General features: G+C 37.9%; 1 protein-coding gene across 1 annotated transcript in view; it reads right to left on the bottom strand.

The window, feature by feature from the left end:
- mbc (myoblast city) overlaps nt 1-23752 on the bottom strand; it is a 413292-nt gene that overhangs the window by 232371 nt on the left and 157169 nt on the right. Inside the window, exons 15-16 of the mRNA XM_068228569.1 lie at nt 18382-18561; nt 8897-9071 (exon numbers count right to left, since the gene is read on the bottom strand). Of these exons, the coding sequence (XP_068084670.1) occupies nt 8897-9071; nt 18382-18561 (355 nt within the window). The remainder of the gene's footprint in view (nt 1-8896; nt 9072-18381; nt 18562-23752) is intronic.

The raw sequence follows: 23752 nt of genomic DNA, 5'->3' as shown, positions 1-23752 counted from the left end.
GAAATTGCTAGTTAATTATACATCATCTGCCTCTACAAAGATCTTTCTCAAATTTTGAGTATAAATAGGGAAGTGTTCCTTGACATAAAAAATGGTATAACTTGAAAACCGTACGTAATATGATTTCCATACTTCGTAGTTGAATACGCAGATATATGATGTATAAGTGCCTAATAGAAACTTTTTTGATCAAACCTTTCTTTTAGCTACAAAACAGGTTTTCCTTTCTCCTGAAACGCAAGGATTTTGGAATGTGTACCCTTTTCAACTCACCGATTCAATTACAATTGCTTACGTTTTCCATACTATCCCAGTTAGGAGCTTCTGATCATTTCTTAAGTTTTTCCATTTCTTTCGTGGTGTTCATTACGCAAGCAAGCTGAAGAAATGTTGATATCAATATAAGCCAATTCCCAGCTGTCTCATTTAGTGTGCCACTGCCTTTTTGATATGCCGGCTACTGCGCGACTTTCCGGAAAGTTTTGCTCGTAGATCATAAAGGCGGTGAACATGCGAAATACGACAGTGAACTGCAGGAAGAGATTCCTACGAACTGGAACGAGTGTATACGTGCTGTATAGTAATAGAATGCATACACCACCTTTATTAGTAAGAAAAATAACAACGCTTATACAAGGTTTATTCACTGTGTAACTATAAAAGTGTTAAACAACTGTATAAGGACTTTTTATTAGTAAGACGGATAGATATTATCCATTCCAAATTTAGTTCCTGAACAAAGCTTGAACATTTAGCTATTTTTCTACATAATCACCATTTTGGTCGATGCATTTTTGTAGATGCTGTGACAGTTTTTGTATGCCTATGTCATACCAGCTCGCCGCCATGCTGTTCAGGAAGTTGTGAACCTCAACTTTCACCTAGCTGTCGGTGCTGAATCGCTTTCCAGCCAAATGTTCATTCAACTTAGGGAACAAGTGATAGTCACTGGGCACCAAGTCGGACTAGAGGGTGGGTGGGTGATGATGAAAATGAAAACCTACAACCTGTTTTCCAGTCATTGACCGGGTCAGGGATGTAATGAATGAAACATATATAGGCTATTATTACAATAGGGTCGCCACTCCCAAGGTGATTTATTAATGAGTGATAAATGCTATGAAATAATAATGGAGAGTGTTGCTGGAATGAAAGATAACACGGAAAACCAAAGTACCCGGAGAAAAACCTGTCCCGCCTCCGCATGGTCCAGCACAAATCTCACATGGAGTCACCGGGATTTGAACCACGGTATCCAGTGGTGAGAGGCCGACGCGCTGCTGTCTGAGCCACAGAGGCCCTTGTGGGTGATGATATTCCACTGAAAATATTGCAGGAGAGCAACGGTTTCCCAGGTGATGTGCGGGCGAGCATTGTCATGGAGATTGTTTACGCCCTTGCTCAACATTCCTCTTCTCCGGTTCTGAATTGCCCGTCTGAGTTTTTTCAGGGTCTCACAGTACCTGTCAGAGTTAATTGTGGTCCAGCAGACATAAAGTCGACCAACAATACCCCTTTTTGATCCCAAAACACAGTTGTCATGACTTTACCGCCAAACTGTGTTTGCTTGAATTTCCGCGGCTTTGGCGAAGAGGGATGCCGCCATTGGCGTGATTGTTGCTTAGTCTCGGGTGTAAAGCGGAATGCCCAGGTTTCGTCATCCGTGACAATTGGGTCCAAAAAGTTGTCCTGCTCGGCTGCAAAGCGTTGAAGAAATGCGCGGGAATAATCAACTCGCTGCCGCATGTGGTCTTCAGTCAGCATGTGTGGCACCCATCTTGCGCACACCTTCTGGTATTTCAACTTTTCCGTTAAAATTCTGTGAGCGGTGCTTCGGGAAACCTCAGGAACCAAAGTGCAGAGATCATCCAGGGTGATCTGCCGATCTTCACGCATAATTTGTTCAACCTTCACGACTGTCTCGACGGAAATCGACGGTCTCCCGCTCGTTTGTTCTTCATGAATTTCAGTTCGACCGACTGCAAACTATCTACACCACTTACGAGCATTTTTGACATCCATGCACGACTCACCATACACTTCCGTCAATTGGTGATGGATTTCAATCGGTTCAGTACCTTTTGCATTCAAAAACTGAATAATTGCGTGCACTTCGCGGTAACATCCAATGGGAGCTCCATTCTCAACGGCTGCCAAGTCAAGACCGAGTGCCTCAGCGCGGCGTGTGGATGTTTATGTGTGAGTGCGGGATACACTCTTCACAATATTGTGACCAACAACCACACAAACAGATTTCTATATTTATAAAAAAATAGGAGACCTTATTTTTGGGATTACTCTCGTAATATATAAGGGGAATTCAAAGGAAAACCGAACACCCGCTACAACGTGACCAAGGAATGATTTTATTATTCAAAAGTGTTAATACGTTTACTCCACTGGGAGACGAAATGATCAATTCCAGGGGGTAGGTCGCTGATGGAGCCACAGCCACACTAACTCTTGCATTTCCTCGTCCGAATGAAACCGATGTCCACGAATGTCTTCTTTCAACGTCGCCAAAAATATGAAAATCACAAGATGAAAGACTTTACAAAAGAAAATATTTATAAAATCCTCCTATCAATACAAGTCAAGTCATCTGTTAGATGAAGCAAAGTACATGTTTCAGCCTAATCTCAAGGCCATCTTCAGTAGTAAAACAATGATTACATTATATACAAACAAATTAAAAATCGTTATGATGTGAAGTGACAGTGATCATGATTAGTGAGTTAAAAACACATTGAGGTACAAAGTCTTCTCGTCTAATAGATCTTGCTGACTGTTAAATAAAAACACTATGCTGAGGAGTATAGTGAGACCGTCAATACTACGAATAAAAGGTGTATAACATCTCTAATGAGAAAAAAGGAATATATGAGTGGATGAAGAACAAGTTAAGAATGATGTACGAAAAGAAAACTCATATGAGTAATCAGAATAAAACCATTTCTTTTAATATTTACAGGAAGCCCACTCACACAATAAACACAATCCACCAAACTTCTCTACACTCAGGGATACAGAAGAAGACAGCTTACAATAGTATGATTTTCAGAGCTCTTAATGTTCCTTTATCCCGTAAGAATTTTAGAAAGGAAATCAACACCATTTATGCAATAGCCGAAGGTAATGGTTTCAGTAAAGCTTTCGTGAATCAAATTCTCAATAAATTTAGAAATAAACCCAAGACTACCTTAGAAAAACAATCTTCCCATAAAGAGAAGTTCACCACATTTACCTTTAATAATAATAATAATAATAATAATAATAATAATAATAATAATAATAATAATAATAATAATAATAATAATAATAATAATAATATATATTCTATTTCAAACATCTTTAAAAAACACAAGTTAAAAGTAGCTTTCAAGACCGTTCACACCAATACAAAAATTTTTTTTAATTCTCATACTGTCAACAGCAAAAAATTTTCTAACTCTGGAATATACAAATTAAAATGCCAATCATGTCTTTCAATGTATATTGGGCAAACAGGCCGCAGTTTCAATGTAAGATACTCCGAACATCTTAATGCCCTAAAGTATAATCGCTACTCAGCCATGAGCGAACATTGTAGAGAGAAAAATCATAAATACACAACAATTGTTCAAGATTTAAAGATCCTGCATTACGAACAGAAAGGTCCCTTACTTAATATACTAGAGAATACATATATAGATATCGACCAATATAACAATCCCGTCTATAACTTAAATGAAATCAACGAAAAGAAAAATATTTTATTGGAAACCTTTGTCCCGCTCATCTGCGAACAGTTCATTAATAAAAAAGAGTTTCACTACCGACATTCTAGAATAAGACCCGCCCTTCCATCAACACCCTCCTTCCGCGAATCATAACGTCCCTCCCTCCCCCTCCCCCTCGATTACCCCTCCCAACCACATCGACACAGATACACAGTAAGCCACACAAAGGCTTAGTTGTCAATGTGACTTGAGACCGACAAGGTTATGTCCATCGTAATCTATAATCTTAGAGGTTATCTCCATTCGAGACGACAACTTTTAGTTACAAGTAAGTCATACGAGTTTTTTTTTCGTACATCATTCTTAACTTGTTCTTCATCCACTCATATATTCCTTTTTTCTCATTACAGATGTTATACACGTTTTATTCGTAGTATTGACGGTCTCACTACACTCCTCAGCATAGTGTTTTTATTTAACAGTCAGCAAGATCTATTAGGTGAGAGGACTTTGTACCTCAATGTGTTTTTAACTCACTAATCATGATCACTGTCACTTCACATCATTACGATTTTTAATTTGTTTGTATATAATGTAATCATTGTTTTACTACTGAAGATGGCCTTGAGATTAGGCTGAAACATGTACTTTGCTTCATCTAACAGATGACTTGACTTGTATTGATAGGAGGATTTTATAAATATTTTCTTTTGTAAAGTGATAACCGTTAATACGGAATGAGATTCATAACTTGCAAGATGAAAGATCCGGATTATACGGAGGATGTTGAAGTATTTCCCAAGCAAATCGCTGAAGCATAGCCTTTGCCAGATTGGAAGTATGCGGGCGAGCATTATCATGCAACAGGACGACTTCGTCCAACAGCATTCCAGGGTATTTTGACTTTATGGCGCATTGCAGTTTCCGCAAAGTATCTTCACAGTGCTGTGCATTGCTTGTGATTCCACACTCCAGGAAGTCAACAAGCAGAGGGCCCATGCAGTCAAAGAAGAAGGTCATCATGACTTTACCAGAACTTGTGTGAACAAATTTGGATTTCTTTGGCGTGGGGGGGGAAATTGGAATATTTCCATTGTTGGTTTTGCCGTTTGCTCTCGGGCTTGAAATGGTGACACCACGTTTCACCCCATGACAATATGGAACAGAAACTCATACTCTTCTCATGGTACCACAGGAGATGACTGAGACATGACACCATTTTGTCAATCTCTCATCCCTCTGTCAGTTGATGCGAAACCCACTGCGTGCAAAATTTGCAGAAATGCAAGTTATCTTTGATAATGCCATTCACGGAGCCATGGCTAATGCCAACCTGAACACAAATTTTTTCTTCCTTGATTCATTGATCTTCCTGGATAAGGCCTTCAATCTGCCCTATCGCATCAGAAGTAATGGCTCGATGGCCTGTCCTGGGCGTGCACCGTCTTGCAGTGATGTGCGCCCTTCTTGAAACCTCCTGTGCTACTCATGCACACTCGTCATGGACATGCAGTATTTGCCATACACAGCAGACAGGCGACGATCAGTTTCATGACCTCAAGTCCCTTCAGCCATCAGAAAACGAACCACACTTCTCTGCTCTTCTTTGCTTGCCTCCATTTTTACAGCTGAACGAACACACTAGACCAGTCTGCGCAATAACAAAGACATAAGCCAACAACTGTGTGCACCTGTGAGTTGTCACTATTCAGTTCTCAAACTAAAGTGATAGCAGTACTGATACGTAATAAAAGTGTTGTCACCTTTTGCGCGGAATGTGTGTTATGGCAGGTGTACGATTTTCATTTGACTACCCCTTATAATTTAATAAACCCTGGTAAATCAAAGAACAAAAGTTCTATTTTACTATAAATTTTATCAGCGTGTCTGCTAGGAAGCTCTTTACATTGGTAACGCAATGTTTTAAGCACAGTCCTGAATGCTGCATCCACCTCTCCCCCCATCACACCTGGCTTGTCTTAAACTCAGTTACCAGAACTTTAAACTTGTGAACTACCTCCACTACCCTCATTCTAAAAATTTCACAACTCATTGGGTAACACCGGTTTTGTTTCTATTGCATGAATTCAGCCTATCAATTTTATAACATTTTCCTGACCTTGGTCTTCTGAACGCTTTTCTTGATGCGCTGGTATCCTGAAATTTTTCTCTGTCTTCCTGCCAACGTCATTGCTACACTCTAAAACACCAAATATTATCGTGTCCTGTATATTATTAGTAGGTTTACGTCGTGGAAAAGCAGTGAACTGAAAGTTTATACCAAAATTTCTCCTTTCTTCTTCATTTAACTGAAGTGATGATGATGCTCTCTCTTTGACACGATTTACCGAAAGTGAATGCAGCAACACAATTGGCTATGCTGGAAAAATTTTGGTTAATATGCGGCGTTTAACTCAGCTGCGATATACGTGTTTTGATTTCCTCTCCTTGGATTGCGATTCCCTTTCCAAACTCTTCTTTGATTACCTTTACCGCCTGTTTTGTATATATAAACACTAAAAAGGAGGGGGGACAAACTGCACCTTGCCTCACCCCTTTCTGGATTGCTGCTTCTTTTTCATAGCCCTCGATTCTTATCACTGCAGAGTGACTTTTATATAGATTGTAGATATTCTTCTTTCACGGTGCGTGGTCCCGATCACCTTCAGAATCTCACATCTTAAGACACCCAAGACTTGTACAGTTGGTTTTTGAGGGAAGTGTAGGGGGTAAGAACGGCAGGGGTAGACCAAGGTATGAATATAACAAGCAGATTAGAGCAGATGTAGGATGCAGCAGTTATGTAGAAATGCAAAGGTTAGCACAGGATAGGGTGGCCTGGAGCGCTGCATCAAACCAGTCTATGGAATGATGACTCTAACAACAAATACAACAACAAATACAACAACAACAACAACAGAGGATAGTAAAACATGCTACCTCTTTGTGTAGTGATGTAAGTTTTAAGGACCCTGTCGACCCAGAACAATGTTGTGAAACAAACAATATCTGTGAGCGCTTAAAAATTGTAACAATGCTTCACCATTAAAAGAATGCGGTATATAGTTTTTGTTATTGGAGGCCATTTTCTTTGATTTACTGTATTTCCACAATTGTAAGCTGGCGTTTTTACTTTTTTCTTGGTTTGTAAAATACCCCTTGGCTTAAAAATTGTTATTAACACAACCAGTAAAGAAGACTACAACCTTTATCGACGCAATAGGGATTTTTATTTTTTTATTTTACATTTTTGTTTGTGATTTCCATGGGGTCGGCTTATAATGGAATAAATATGCTAGTCCACATACAGTTTATATTTCAATGTTTTCTTTTCGTGTAATTTCTAGTACCATATTTACTCGCATCATTTTCCTACCCTTGTTTTACCAATTTTTAACCCCAAAAAATGGTACGGAAGGAAAATAATGCAAGATTAATTTTGAGTATAAAGGGAATTCCACCACTTTTTTGGTATGGAACTCCACCAATCACCGGCAAACAGATGTCCTTCAAAGAGAAAGATTGTTCCTTCTAATGAATCTGACGGCTACCCTCTGTTTGCATAAAAGTGTAAGATTCCTATACTACATTTCTCTGCATCTCCAACACTTTTATTTGTAGCATTTTATGTGAAATTAAATGGCTATCATTTCTTAATGCAGTTACATATTTAAACAGTTCTCTCTGCATACTGGTTTGATTTTGGTCCCTGGCTGTCTTCTTGATACACTGCAACGGTCCTTTTTATTTACACCAATAGCATACATGAGACAGCTCTACATAAAACTTGTGTGCTTTAGCATGATTGCCATTATTTTCTGCCAATGCAGTCACTGTTTCTTAAAATTGTGCTTTGTAACATCTGTTTTCCTTACCCATCACTATTATTCACTTACAAATGTAAAAATAATTAGCACACAGACCAAGAAAAGGTGCACTGGCTACCATGTGGTTACCACTAGCATACTAGCGATGCGTGCATAGACCAACATTATGTGTAGCCTGCTGAGCCGAGCGCTCTCATTACTGCAATGCTGGTGCTTGTGCTCATCAGTCAATGCACACAAACTGATGACCAGCTGTTGAAACAATAGAGTTATGGCTAGACAGGCATTGTTAAACGTAACCTTTTTCGGAAATGAATGCAACGCTTTATTCCACTCATCCCAGCTAGACTGTATGTTAAGTCAGTTATCTATGCGTTAAATGATGCAGATTTCAGAATGTGCCAGTCACACAATGTCTTTGTTGTAGGACCTCAGTGTAGACCGTAGTGGATTAAAAGAAAAATTAAGTGGTCTGAAATGTCATGATGGAATTAATCCGCTCCCCATTATGGATGACAAATTATTGTTGAGCAGAAAATGTCCGCTGCACATTATGGACGTAGATATATTGCAAATTATTTTGATCGCACGTGCATTGTATTTTACTGAATGTTTTGGGAAAAAAATCTTTTCTTGACATAGTAATAAAATGTATTTGTATCTTCCCTTTACATGATGGGTTTAGTATGGTATGACTGTTCAGCTGTATAGGTCATGTTTCCTGGGTTTTCTGATTTAAATTTCTGCTTATATTCCACAACTTTTCACACTTCCTATGGAAATGAAACTAGGGTACCCTACCTACATTAAGAAAAGATTAAATTATCTGAAATAATGGAGCAAATGCTGCCAGTTTTAGCTACATCTCAATTAGTTCAAGCACAAGCTGAACACATACCAAAACATAAATTAGCAGTCAGGACATTTCCCTGCTCGTCTTATAAAACCTTTCAAGTACAATAACAGTACTGTATTTAGCTGGCACCATAATTATATTTCAGGATGCAGTGATGCTGAGGGCATTATACTGTATATCAACTGCTCCTTTCAGTCAGGGTATGGAAGCATGCAATCATATGAATTAATACACAAGGAATTTAATTATGTGACAAGAGTCTGTAGCATAACAAATATTACTTTTGCAATAGACATTTTTATGAAAATTATCATCATTTTATGGGAAAGAAGAACCTAACTCTCAACTGACATAACTGAAGACAAACATATATAAAAAAACATTCATCCCACAATTATAACCAGAACAGGGCTATGCAAGAAAAGGAAATATAAGTGCAATTTTGTCACCTATTTTCAAGCAACTTAATACATGCCACTAAAACATAGCCTTACCTCATCTTTTGCCTCTAGTAGATCTTTGATATGTGTAGTAATGACAGGAAGGAGAATGGCACGGCAGTCAGAAATAAGAAATAACTGGCTATGTACAATATCCTTTACAGTCATCATCTTCTGCTTCGTCAAACGATTAGGTGGAAGTTTGTTGATCAGTTCAGTCAGGAGAGAGCTACAACACATAGTGACATATAGTTCATATAATTTCAGGACAATTATAATATTACATTTAAATACAGACTTTCCTTACTACCGTGACAAATTATAAATGGCCAAGCATGGAACACCTATTTTGCACTTTTCAGGAAATGAGTGAGGAAATAAGTAAGTAGTAAGACAATGTACTGTAAATGAAAGAAGAATTAAAAAATAATACTGAAGATAAATGGAAAAGATTTAAGGAAGCACTGGTAGCATGTGCAGAAAAGGCATGTGGTAGAATATCAGGAAATGCGAAAGACAAAGAGACACACTGGTGGAATGATAGGGTAAAGATTAAAGTGAAGGAAAGGAAAATGGCATGGAAAGCATAGAAAACATCTCTGAAGAAAGTAGAAGAAAGTGGAGGCAAAGAATTTGGCCAAGAAGGTAGTGGGGAAAGAAAAGAGGAAAAGCTGGGCCTTATTCAAACAGAAATTGAGAGATGATATGCAGGGCAGGAAGAAATTATTGTCTGGTATCTTAAGAAACAAAAAAGAGAGATCAAGTAAACACCAGATTTGTGAAAGATGAAGGTGGCATAATATTAACAAAGTCAGAAGAAATAAGAAATAGATGGAGAATTTTCAAAAGTTGCTGAACATGAGAACTAATGACAGTCATTCAATGGACCACAAGGAAAGGCAATTAGCTGATGAATCAAGGGATAAAGAAATTACAATGAATGAAATTGAAATGGCAGTAAGAAAGATGAAAAATGGGAAAACTGCTGGAATAGATGAAATTTCAGTGGAGATGATAAAGGCAGCTGGAGCTGTAGGTCTGCAGCGGACATACCAACTTCTCAGGATTGTCTGGGAGAATAAGAAGGTCCTTGAGGATTGGCAAAATGGAATAATCATCCCAATTTTCAAGAAAGGCAATAAGAAAGTACTGAAGAACTACAGGGGAATAACTCTGATATCCCATGTTGCTGATATAATGGCGAGGATACTGGAAAGTAGGATAAGGTTGAGGGTTGAAAATCATATACAGGAAAATCAGTTTGGTTTCAGAAGTGGAAGGTCAACAACAGAGCTAATTTTCATTATGAGACAACTAATGGACAAGCAATGGGAGTATGGGAATGATATGGTGATGACGTTCATTGACACTGAAAAGGCATATGACAGTGTCCCCAGGACTAAAGTTTGAGACAGTCTGGTGCAAAAAGGAATTTGACAGGGATTAACAAAAATGATCATGGCAATGTATAAGGAATGTTGTAGTTGCATGCTAACACAAGATGGCAGGACAAGTTGGTTCAAAATCACTAGAGGACTGAGACAGGGAAGTATTCTATCACCAATCCTGTAATGGATGACATCATAAAAACAGGCTAAAGCAGCATATGGAGGAAGAGAAATTAACACCTTGTTATTTGCAAATGATATTGTGATTTGGGGAGAAGAGAACATGCAGGTTCAAGAACAGTTGGATGTGGTGAATGGGAAGATCGAAGAATGTGGATTGAAAATAAGTGTAGAAAAGAGTAAAACTCTTGTTATGACTAGAGGGAAGAAAGAAGGGAAAGGTCAGATTAGACTTGCAGACAAGCCCCTGGAAGTAGTGGAGACGTTCAAATACCTGGGGAGTGAATTAATGGAGAACGCTCGACTGGATGCTAAAATCAGTAAGAGGATTCAAGTTGGAAGCTGTTTTTATCATAGTGTAAGAAACATGTTATGGGACAAAGATGTGCCAATGGAAGCAAAGGAAACTATGTACAAGATGTATTACGTACCCATAACAACTTACGGAGCAAAAACTTGGACAATGACAAAGAAGGATGAGAGTTGAATACAGGCAGCCGAAATGAAATTCTTGAGGAGTATGATACAGGACAGTAGAAGAGACAAAATAAGCATTGAGAAAATCCGGGAAGAAATTGGAGTGGAAAAAATTAATGATAGAATAGAGAAGACCCGATTAAGATGGTATGGGCACATAAAGCAAATGAGTGATGAAAGAATGCCAAAAAAGGAGATGGAAATGCAAATGCAAGGAAGGAGAGGCCACGGATGACCACGATTGAGATGGAAGGACACAATCCAATACAGTATAAGAGAAAGAAACCTGGACTGGCACACAGTGTTGGAGGAGGAGGAGGAGTGGAAAGACCAAAGAAAATGGAGAGGAAACATATTTGCCCCTACCTGGCTACAGCTGGATAATGGGAAATGAGCAATAGTAAATTAATTTCTCTAAATTTTAGAAGTGGGACAACTGAAACAGAACAACCTTGACAGAAAGTTTCAAAAACTTCTCATGTAGTCAAACCTAAATTAAGTGGAAACATGCTTATGTAGGGATTATTTCTGTGATTGTGAAGAAATTCCTTAAAAATCCATGTACAGCAGAAATCTGTTATGGCGAGAATTCATAACGGTAAAAAATGTACTCGCTATAAGGGATTGTTCATAGGAAATAAATTTCATATTATTTTGTACTGAAGAGCAATATAATGTAAAACAAAAGCTAAAGTTTTTCACCTATTCAACACTATTTATTGTAACCTTTAAAAAGTTACATATGTTCGATTTCGGTCTTGCTAGAGACCATCATCAGTCAAAACCAATAAAGTTAAGGCAAGACAATGATATGGATATTAAATACTCATAGTGTAAGTTCTCAGTTTTCTAACAATTTGAAGAATGCACTTCATAGAAGACCAGGTGAAACACTTAAATACTAGCACTTGAAGAATCTTCTTGAATTCATTTCAGCTGAAACAAGTGTGAACAGAATAATGTTGATGGGAAAGTGTTGAGATGTTCATTTGTTTCCAATATGGATCATTTAAAAAGTTGAAAGAGCAAAAGCAAAGAAATAGAATAGAGCTGAGTTGTAGGTGAGAGGTATAGTATAGCCTAAGGTGGGGCTGAAGAATGTGGAATGGTGGACGACTCCTGGATGGAATTTGGGGAAAAAGAAAGAAAGGGGTTTAGAGTACTTAATTACTTTTTAATGAAAATAGGAATTAATAGATCAAATAAAGGTTTTGGTTTTTCTGATATCTCATTAAGGTTGAAATTGAGAGAGCCATTGATCCAGGTGGATGGAACAATTTTCAAAGATATTGAGCAGAGAGCCTTTAATAACCATTTTTAAGATTTTTAGATGTTGATCAATATTTCTCAATTTATCACCTATATTATAACGCCAACTAGCCTACTTATACTTAAGCTTGAAAGTCAAAATAGCAAAGTTAGGCAAAGACATTGATTTTCTTAATGCATAACACATAACTTGACCTCTAACTTTTAAAATGTGAATTCTAAGAAACAGTGTTTCCTTTCAAATAACAAAAACCCAAATTCGCACCAATAAGATTTGACTCAGAGAAGAAATCATTTTCAGAAGAAATCTTTTCTTAATAAATAAGCTCTATGAAACTCACCTTGAATCTACCAAGTTACTACCTCAATCCCAATGGGATCTTTTTCAATACACATTGAATATAAATTGCAAATCACTCTATCCTGTAAACAACAAGTTTTAGAGAAAAAATGACTCAATCTGAAAAACTCTAAACCTGCTTCTAATTCCAACACAGCACATCGAATGAATGGGTGGAGTGGTTAGGTTTAATTTTAAAAAGGTTGATTATATCAACTAGTTCTTTAGCGTTTCTAATAGATTTGTTGGCAAGAAAATTGTATTTTCTTTTTAAGAATCTCTGAATGAACTGCGATGTTTTATAATAAAGGACTGGGTCTGTGTCTGTAATTAACCATCAGTGTAGTGGGGATGCTGGCTTTATGGATGTTTGGAAGTGCTCTGGCTGTGGTTAGGCCAGGATTCATGTTGATGAGAGAATTACATTCATATTCTGTTAATATACAAGATTAATTTTTTTAGTATTTTGTTTGAGTTGACATTGGAGTTTGGCGGTAGGATCTTTAATTGGGGAAAATGAACTGTTAGAAAAGAATTGTTTTATTTTTGTTATGCATTCATCTTTGTTGATAATGACAGTAGAATTACCTTTATCTGCCTATCATCAAATACAACATTAGATAAGTTAGTGATCGGAAGATGGAAATTGGTAAGATTATTAGTCATTCTGTCCAATTCTATTGCACATAGCAGAGTTTAAAGTCCAAATAATTCATGGTCGAAGAATGTGACCAGAAAACAACGTTTAATAACCTACTGATCCGAAATATAAGGCTTCAGCTAACATCTGTTTTAGAAAGAGTGTGATATGCAGTAACACGTTGATGCTTTAGTGGACCCCAGTGCAAATGTTTTCATACTTGTCTGGTGTTTTACACAACTTTTCATACACTTATTTAATAAACCACAGTGGAAAAGGTATTTGTATTTGTTCTCTCATCTTTTACAAGCCTTTTAATACTCTCATCTCATCTTTAGGAAGGGTAGATACCTATATCTTCCACTGTACCCATCCATACGTGATGTAAAATGCATGTATTTAAAAAAAAAAAACCAACATATAAAGTATTTACACTAGTGCCCAAAAGTTAAGCATAATCACTAAACGAGACCATAACACCTGATCGGAATTTCAAATGGATTGTTGAACTAATGGAAGCTGAATCACACACCATATGTCACACAACTTGCCCAAAAAAACAGTGCCAGAAAGATTCTGATAGCTAAGGTACACCTTTGACAATATCTAACAAAACTTGGCAATGTCTTCCACAACAAAATATGCTGTTAATAGGGTGTATGGTTACCCCTAACGGCCACATATGCTTCGCAGCGACGTGGCATGCTCTCTATCAGATGGTCCAAGAGCTCTTGTGGCAGTTGATCCCATTCCTCTGAAAGGGCAATGCGAAGGTCTTGGAGAGTCCTTGTTGAAAGCTGACGGGATACAATTCACCTCCCCAATGCATTCCAGGCATATTCTATAGGATTCAGATCCGTAGACCTCGCTGGACAGTCCATGCGATGAATGTCTTCCCCAGCCATAAATTCATCCACCAGAGCAGTGCGGTGCAGCCGGCCATTATCGTCCATTAAGAGGAAGTCTGAACCAACCGCACCTCTGAAGAGTCGAACATGTGGTCTCAGTACCTCATCCCTGTATCTCCGAGCATTAACAGTGTTCCTCGGACCACCCATGAAGATGTGCAGGTCTGTACGGCCATTCAACATGATGCTTTCCCACACCATGACGCCACCACCACCATACTGGTCCCGTTCCACGATGTTCCTGTGGTTGTATCGGCTACCTGGTTCTCTCCAGATTAATGTGCGATGGGAATCGTTCTGCAAACTGAAGCGGGATTCATCTGTGAGGAGCATGTGCCTCCATTTATTCATGGTCCAGTTTCGATGTTGACAGCTCCACAGTAAGCGGGCCCGCCTCTGTGCTGGAGTGAGTGGGACGCACACCACTGGACGTTGGGCAAACAGCCCTGCTGTTCTGAGCCTCCGGTACACAGTTTGCCATGAAACAGCAACCCCTGAGACAACTGCAAGCTCCACCGAAATTTCTTGCAGGTGCACTTTGATTTCGTGGCGTGGTTAAGGCCAGATATCAGTCCTGCTGTGTGTTGGTTACCCTGGGTCAACCTGGTACTGGCCTACGACTAACATCTCCTGTGTCTCGAAATCTCCAAAGCCTGGAAATGACACTTTGTGGCACATTCAAGGATACAGCGACTTTGGTCTGTGTCTGGCCTGCTTCCAGACAGCCGAGTTTTCTACCCTGCAAAACGGGGTCCAAATGGTGTCGCCGTGCCATTATGTTGTCACGTTTACCACAAGGCTACACTCCGCACACTATAACAGAGCAAACGCGACTGAGGGAATACGGGGCGCAGGCACTGGCTGTGTTTACCTTGCAGTTATGCCGCTAGTCAAAGCAGGGCACACTCCTTTCCTATACAGAGCGAACACGTAAGGTTGGTAGGTGCCTATGTTGTGCGATTTGTGGTCTATTACCTGTTGCCCTGCTTACTCGTAACTTATGCTTAACTTTTGGACACTACTGTACATAACCCTGTTGGGTAGTTTTTATTTGTGTATTCAATAGTACATTTTCTTGCTTAACACGTTCTCTTTCCTTGTTCCCAGCAGAAATGTCTTAATGAGGTTTCACTATACCAGTACCTACACGATGTAAAATGCACGCACGTGAGAAAAAAAAAAGAAAATCATATCAAGTGTTTCCATACACCTGTTAGTTAGCCTTTGTTCATGTATTCAAGAGTACGTTTTCTTGTTTAACATGTTATCTTGTTACGTTTGACAATGTCTGTCTAGTATAGCCCTACTGTTTTAACCACAAATTTCAATAACTGGTCATCAGTTTGTATACGGCGACTGAGAAGCACAAACGGCAACACTGTAGCAAGGAGACTGCTTGGCAAGTGGCGCAGTGTTGGTCTAAGCACGCATCGCTAGTATGCTTGTAATATCTACGTGAGAGATGCGCACTTCGTCTATAACATATACCTGTCTCTGTGCTAATTATTTTTACATAATGGATAAGAAAACACAAGTTGGAATGCACAGTTTAAATTAACAGTGATCACATTCGCAGAAAATAATGGCAATCATGCTGCAGCACAAGAGTTTTTCGTAAACGCTATCGTGTATACATTACTGGTGTACCCTAATCGTTTCAGGGTCCAAAGTTAGGCCAGTATGCAGAAACTAGAAAAGAACTGTTGCAATATGTAGATGGATTAAGAAAGTATGGGTATGTAGTTTTACACGAATTTTTAAAGGCGCTAGAGATTGCAGATACAAGCAATAGAGGAATCTTATAGTTTATGATGATGATGACGATGCTTGTTGTTTAAAGGGGCCTAGCATCTAGGTCATCGGCTCCTATTTCATAGTTTAAATCGAGCAGAACCTTTCTCATTGAAGGAGGACATCTGCATGATGACTGCCAAATGACTATACAAAAAAAAAAAAAAAAGTGGTGGAAATCTATCAGTAGTTTAGATTCAAAATTAAATTTGCATAATTTCCCTGCCCACATTTCAGGGTAAAAATTGCTCAAAAACAGGAAAATTGTGTAAGTAAATATAGTAGTTGATATTCAAATCAATTGCTTTCATAAACTTGTCATAAGTAAAAACAGAAATAATGTTTTCTTTAAAATTTCCATCACAGTGACAATTTTTTGGGTGCATATGAATAGGATGAATTTGAAAGGTTTGAAAGCAAACTAAGTCAGTCATGGGAAAAATGCTTGAATTACAATTTTTTTAAATATCAACAGCAGATTGAGAACAATACTTTATTAACTCTTTTAGGATTAGGCATGTCTAAGAAAAGTGCCCCTAAAAACAACAGCTGTATGAAACAAATTTAAAAAACGAAGCGCACATATATATATATTTTAAAATGTTATTTGTTTGGGGCATCGACCTAGAAAGATCTTTTGCCCCTACTTGCACCAAATGCGAGGAACCTGCGTGTATTTTGTAAATGGTGGAAGTGTTGAATGTGAGGAAAGGAACGTTAAGGACGACACAAACACCCAGTCCCCAGGCCAGGGATATTTATTATTTATAATTAAAAACCCCTGACCCGGACGGGAATCGAACCCGGGGCTGCCGGTTGACAAGCGGATGTGTTGCCCCCAACACCGCGGGGCCGGACTGAGGCTTATTTAGAAGTTCTCCTTTCAACAGTATTTCTCTGGATCCAAGATGACTCTGAATGCAAGACAACCCCCACCTTTTCCTTAAAAAAAAAAAAAAAAATTAAATTGGGCTTAAAAAGTGCTTTGTGAAATCATATGAATGCCTTTCTTGTACAGTACGCATTTTTAGACTATCACAGTCTTCAGCCAACGGCAAACATTGGCTTTAGTTATGCCATATTTTCTTGCAGCTGCACAATTAATCTTTATTTCTGTGAGTTTAACAACCATTAAATTAAAATTGGCATCATAATATCGAAAAGAATCCATTGAAAATTTGCTGGCAATACCCGCTCAACGTCTCTACAATACGACAATCCAACAGGAAAATATTCCTATTATCTTACAAAACTGTTCCTTTTGCTAAGCGCCAGGTACAACTGACTACTGATAGACGCATGTCTCGCTTGCCGGCTTCGGTCGACTTCAGCGGCTAGTGATGAATGAAGACGAGGACGTAGAGGTCAACAATTTTACTGCGCTATGGTACGGCCATTCCACCCTGGCACTTTTCATGCACATACCTCTCAATTTCATCTTCGACTTTTTAAAAGCGTCCTCGTTATGGGCCACTGAATGCATTTTTCGTACATTACACATTTTAAAGCTATCTTCGTCCTCATGCTAACACAGAACACTGGCTTTGGTTATACCATATTTACTTGCTGCTGCACAATTATTCTTCATTTCTGCATGTTTAATAACCATTAACGTAAAACTGGCATCATAATACCGATGAGAACCCATAGAAAATTTGCAGATGATACCTGTTCCCCTGTTCCACGTCTTTACAATACAACGATCCATCATGAAAATAGTCCTGCTGTCTGTGAAATTGTTAATTTTGATAAGTGTTAGGTACAGTAGACTCCTTATAACTCTGCCAATGAGTAGTCATGGCCTTTCTAAGAATTTGAAGGCTCGCATGTTTTGATGCCATTCTGTGAATTTGAGAGGTTAATACAGGGACTTTAAAAGAAATCTATTCAGGGGATTGCCGCTCACGTTGCTCGCGTGGTCGCCCATGCTACGAGTCTGTCTCCCACCAAGTAGAATGTCATTCTCTCTTCATTATTTCCCGAGAACCAGTGACATTACACAGAGGCACTTTATAACCGGCTGCCGCGGCTAGCGATGTAGCCTACAGACCTAATAAAGACGCGGACGTTGAAGGTCGAGTTTTATGCGTGCGAGGGGTGTGTGTGTGTGTGTGAAGGGAAGCAGCGTGGTTACCGTGGTAGCTGCCAGTGGTGCTCATTACTGCTAGGTCATGAATGCACGACGACCCTTGATTTTTCAGATGAGATGCTGAGAAAAAAACGTTGTCTTGGATTTGGAGAAATACAGTATGTTGAAATTAAGATTTCCAAATCACCTTATTACTACAAAATATTGAGAAAACTCTCCTTCCTCCCCTCTCCCCTCCAAAAAAGGGGAGAAAAGGAGATATTTAGAATAAAAGAACTATTTTAAAAGATGTTTTTAAGTTACTTATATTGATGAAATATTGCCAGCTGTTCTTCTTAGCTAGAGTAGCCATTGGGGATACATCACCAGCTGGTCCTATAACGGTTAGCTGATACTCAAACAATCCTACGGCTCTCATAAACATGTATTCACAAATGCCGGAGTAATGCTACTGTACCTGAGTTGGGTTGCATTAAACATGGTGAGAATATCAGGGATAGTGGTAGGCAAATACTTGAGACATGCTGCCTGCACCAGTAGTGTGCCATCTGTATTGTAACACATCATTCCAGTTATACTCTGCAATAGCTGCTTCAGTGATGCCTCGAACTGCTGCTGGCCTTTGCCGTCATTCAACCTGTAACACAAAAAAGTCAAAAATACATACATATAACCAAACATACAAATATAGAATCAAACATACGCACATTAACTACATTGCGACGCACAATATAAACTCCTTACTGAAAACCGGAAAACTCAAGAACTTCACCGATGAATTAGATAGGCAAAATATTCTTGTGGTAGGGCTCCAAGAAATGACAAATTTAACAGAAGATCCGTTTGAATCTCAAGGTTATAGATTGTACAATGGGAAGCCAGGCCAAAGGGTCATGAAACATTGCCCGCAATTTGCTACAGGATTTATAGTAAATTTGAAAATAATAGATTCCATAATTGATTTTAAAACCAATGAAAAAAATTTCCTAACAAAAACTCTGCAAGAAGTTGATAATTTCTGGGATCTCCTTGATCAAACAATGAATAAAATAAATATGAATAACATCAAGATCCTTATAGGGGACTAACACTCAATTGGGTAAGGAAGAGAAGTATCGAGGTGTAGTAGGAAAGTGGGCTCCCCATAAATATACTAACATAGGGTGTCCACCAAATCCAGATTTTAAAATTCCCTGACATTTCCCTGTTTTCCAGACATAAAAACCAGTTTTTCCCTGACACATGATGACAAAAAACATAATTATAAAGGAAGTGTCAGTAATATTAAAATACATTTTTAAAACTTAACATCCAAAAAAATAAATGAGCAATTAATGTGCATATTAAAACTTGGAAGTTTAATTTAGTCTGATTAAATTCACTTTAAGTTTTTTTAAATGTACTACCATTACTGCTTCAGCGAAGAAACTTCTTTGTAGCCACCAACGACTCGAGCTTCTGCCATCACCCTCCACTTCTTTCGTTCTAATTCTTTCAGCAACAAAGCGGCCTTTCTCTTATTTTTTGCAAAGAATCTTCTACTTCCAATATTTCAAGTTTCTCCTTTAGATTTTGAACGTACAAAGCATGAGCACTCCTTGCAGCATGGAGCATGTTCTTATTAACGGAGACCTTTTCAATTCCACCAGGGTTTGGGATAGAATCATATATTATTCTTTGTGCTACAAGGAATATTTGTAGCATGTTCTCTACTATAATTTTTTTACTAACAGGAAAACCACATTGAAGTGAAACATTTCCATGAAACAATATTAGTATCATTTTGAGAAATGAAGCTAACTTTTCTGTTTTCAAATTTACTATTGGAAGAACAGTGCGAAAGTGATCTAACCTCTCGTCTTTAGAATACAAAGAATTCACTTCTTTTAAAGTATCATTCTCACAAACAGAAGTGAACTCCCTTTGTCCATGAATGGCTTCATTACCCGAGATCTATTTGTTTTCAACAAAGGCATTTAAAGCTATCCTTAGCAGTCTGCTGCTTAGAGGCTACTTGGCTACACTTGGATCGAAACAAGAAATTAATTTAGTCAGTTTATATTCTAGCGGTGAGCAGATGCAGCCAACAGCTGTAAACTGCAGATGATGACGACGATATGCCAGCGGTGACTTTCCAGTAACTATATGAACAAAGCTACCATTCCTCTTAGACAATCTGTGCAAAACACTAATATATCTCTATCATTTAATCCAGGATTGCCACGAAGTGCTGCTTTAGCAGCATAACCTATGTCAATTTTAGATGCAGGCAGAAGATTTTCTTTACTGTCTAAATACGTTTTCAAGCCATCTTATAGCACAATATTTCAAAGGAAATACGTTTGAACCTGAATAATGTATATAATCAGCACATCATGCAGGAGCGTAGCAAAACAAGAAGTGAAGAGCACGAAGAAACTCTGCAATATTCCACTGGGTTTCTTTTACTGCCATTTTATATGAATTGTGCACAGTATGCAAGCCACAAGATCCAATGTTCAACAAAATAGGAGTATCTAGATCATCTAATAAATTACCAAAATCCTGAAGGAACATTTTATTAACATTTGGACCATCCACTGAAATTTGTAATTGTTTTAAGATAGACTCCTTGCTGTGCTTGCAAAAAACCATTTAACAAATCTGAAGAAGTAGAGTGACCGAGAAACATGGAATCAAAATAAGAAGTGCATACTTCATTAGTATCAGGATTGAAACAATGAACTACAAGATCAATTTGGCCTATCTGAGAAACTTGATTCAGTGACTCGTCAAACCCAACGGTGAAATGTGTGCACTTACTACCCACCTCAAGAACTTGTTTATGGAAATAGAGAGCCAAACCATGAGTGATTGTATATCCAAATTTTGTTCTGTGCAGTTGAACTTTTGAAGCTATTTCAGAGTCTGGAAACATTATTGGAAAAAACTGAGAACGCAATATAGGTCTAATTCATCGAGCTCACCATTCCCCAACAACACAGAATATTCAATAGTAAGCAGATCAAAACATTGAAAATTCGATCGATCAATCATATAGCTATTGATATTATTGATTACTTTCACATTCAAGATCACACTTTAACTTTTCATTAAAATTTATTCCTGGCATAAAAGACATGCCCTAGATTAATGTTATAAAAACTGAAAAATGTGTTTGTATTACACAGATAAATATGGTATGTCAATTTTATCTGACAGAAGAATGAATTTCCAGATTTTTTTCCTGAATTCCCTGACATTTCCAGGTTTTCCCGTTAATTATCGAATTCCCTGACATTTCCCTGTTTCCCAGGTTTTCCATACGGGTGGACACCCTGTAACAGACATGGCCAAAGACTCATAGAAATTTGCAGAACCCATGGACTAATCTCCAAATCTACATATTTTAAAAGAAAACCACACAAACTTAAAACTTGAAACATCCTGATTGGACAAAAGGAGAATGGCAGCTAGACCACGTATGTATGGACAAATTCTTTCACACGGAAATCCACAATGTCAAAGTTCTAACGGGAACGGACACTGGTTCAGATCATTACTTAATTAAAATCAAGATTAAATTTACTCCATTAAGAAGAAAAAGACAAAACAGAGTTGGAGAGAAAAGGACATACGACCCTCATCAGTTAATCCAGAATGCCCAGTAACGGCAAAGAACAGGAACTACAAAACTAACAGATAATTTAGATGACCAAATACCAATTCTAAAACAGAATGCAGAAGATCTAGCTCTATTAAATACAAGGAAAAGACATGCCTGGTGGACCTCTTATTGTGATACAATGCATGAACAAAGACATCAAGCTTGGTTGAAATTTCAAGCCCACAAAATAGAAGAAAACACTATGAACCTCAAGAATGTCAGAGAAGAAGTCACCCAAACGATTAGAAGAATTAAGAAAATATCAAAAAGATTTAATAAACTCTATTGAGGAAAATTATTATAAAACCAATTCTACAGATTATTACAAAGCCTTTCGTAAACAATTTCAAAAATACAACCCCCTCCCCATATTACTGTTGAAAAATAAAGATGGAAAAATAGCACATAACAATAAGGAAAACGGAGAAATCATGGCGAAAGCATTCAATGAGCTCACGAACAGTGATGAACCTGAAAAGTTTGTCGCCGGTGGTGAGAAATCCATAACGTGGATGGAATCATTACGCTAATTTTTTTTTGAAATCATCAAGAAAAGAAACTAAGGAACTCTCAGTCATTTTCGAAGAATTCAATTCAATTGAATTTTTTTTTTTTTTTTTTTTTTTTGTTGATGTAAATCTTTGGTAAAATTGCCATCGCAAGAATTAAGACATTTGTGAAGAAGTTGATGAATGTTTGTTTTATTTAAAAATGCAAATAAGAATTTTCAGGACTCTCACGAGAGACTCACAGAGGAACAAGTGTATCGGAGATCTCCAGCAGTGTGCTTGTTGTAACCCATCTTTTGTATCACCCTGTATTTGCCACGTGGAGGCTTCGATCACGAAATCGCTGAGTTTTGCAATCGAAACCTCTAGAATACGTTTACCATATATGGTGCAATAATCTTATTGGATAGATTAACGATAATTTTTATTGGTGAAAACTTCGGGTCGAATCGTAGGTAGCTTCCCTGATTGGCTGTTTGAGTGTTTCTCAATTTCCGGCCTTTGGCTACTCGGTAGTAGAGGGGCTCCTGTTAAATATCCCTTGTGAATTTCATTGTCAAGCTATACTCACCTTCATTAAAAGTAGTTAAAACACTTTATCGCTATTTTAATTTTCTGAAGAACCATGGACAGAAATCTCGTGTTTCGTATCATCTTGTTTTCTGGTTAATGTTATTCTTTTAACTGATGTAATATTAATTTTTAAAATTTTTCTTAATTATTAACCTTGAAGAAGGGTAATCGCTCTCATGTCTTTTTCCCTACAATGACATGTAAGATCACGTTCTCTGTAGGGTTTCCCAGCCTCGTTCCTATTTCCTTTATCTAGTTGTCATGTTGGTAATCCTGCGTATCGTTGTTTCCAGCCATGTGTATGTTATTGAAATTTGAAATGTTTATCATGGTGCATCATCGGCGGCTGTATGTTACTTCAGGTTTGTTATTTTGGATTTTTACATTATTACTTGTTTGATATGTACTTTAAATTATGTGCATAACTTCTAAAAAGGGGGGTGACATCTGTTAGCTGAGGTGTGGTTGTAGAAGAAAGTGACGCGGGAGCGGTAACCCTTACCTAATCTAAAAAATAACCTGGTATCATCTACTAACGTACTTTCTTGTTAACATGTCTCGTGCTATCCCTGTCCCTTTCCATTTGAGGAAGGAGGAATTAGTTTACGAACTTCGCATTCGTAAATTGAATTCGACAGGAAGGGTTAGAGATGACGCAAGCTTGTTAAAACAATTGCTTAATGTACCAATATCCGCACCCAGGTTATCAACAGACGAAGTGTGTGCATCTTTGACCATTGTTAAAGATAAACATACTGAATTTGAAGCTATTCTTTTGTCCTTTTGTTCCTCTAAACCGTCGAATGCTCAGTTAACACGTGTGAAAGCCCAAGTGCAGCATTACATGGACAGGATTCGCGACCTGTTTACTCTTAATTTATCTATAAACGAGCGATGGGAATGTGAGCTGTTGTTATTAAAGTTTTCCTTTTTGAAAAAATAGAAGGTTTTGGTGCAAAAGTATTATTTTCGTGTGCAGCATTTAAATGAAACATTGTCTGAATATATTCAGGACATTAAGTTCAATGCTAGGATTTTTATGCTCAACTATTCTGCGTCTCAAATGGTTGCTAGCATTGTTGAGGGCCTTGCACCTAATT

Source organism: Anabrus simplex, chromosome 7 (assembly GCF_040414725.1).
Source record: "Anabrus simplex isolate iqAnaSimp1 chromosome 7, ASM4041472v1, whole genome shotgun sequence".
NCBI lineage: Eukaryota > Metazoa > Arthropoda > Insecta > Orthoptera > Tettigoniidae > Anabrus > Anabrus simplex.
This window is presented reverse-complemented; position numbering and strand designations above follow the sequence as displayed.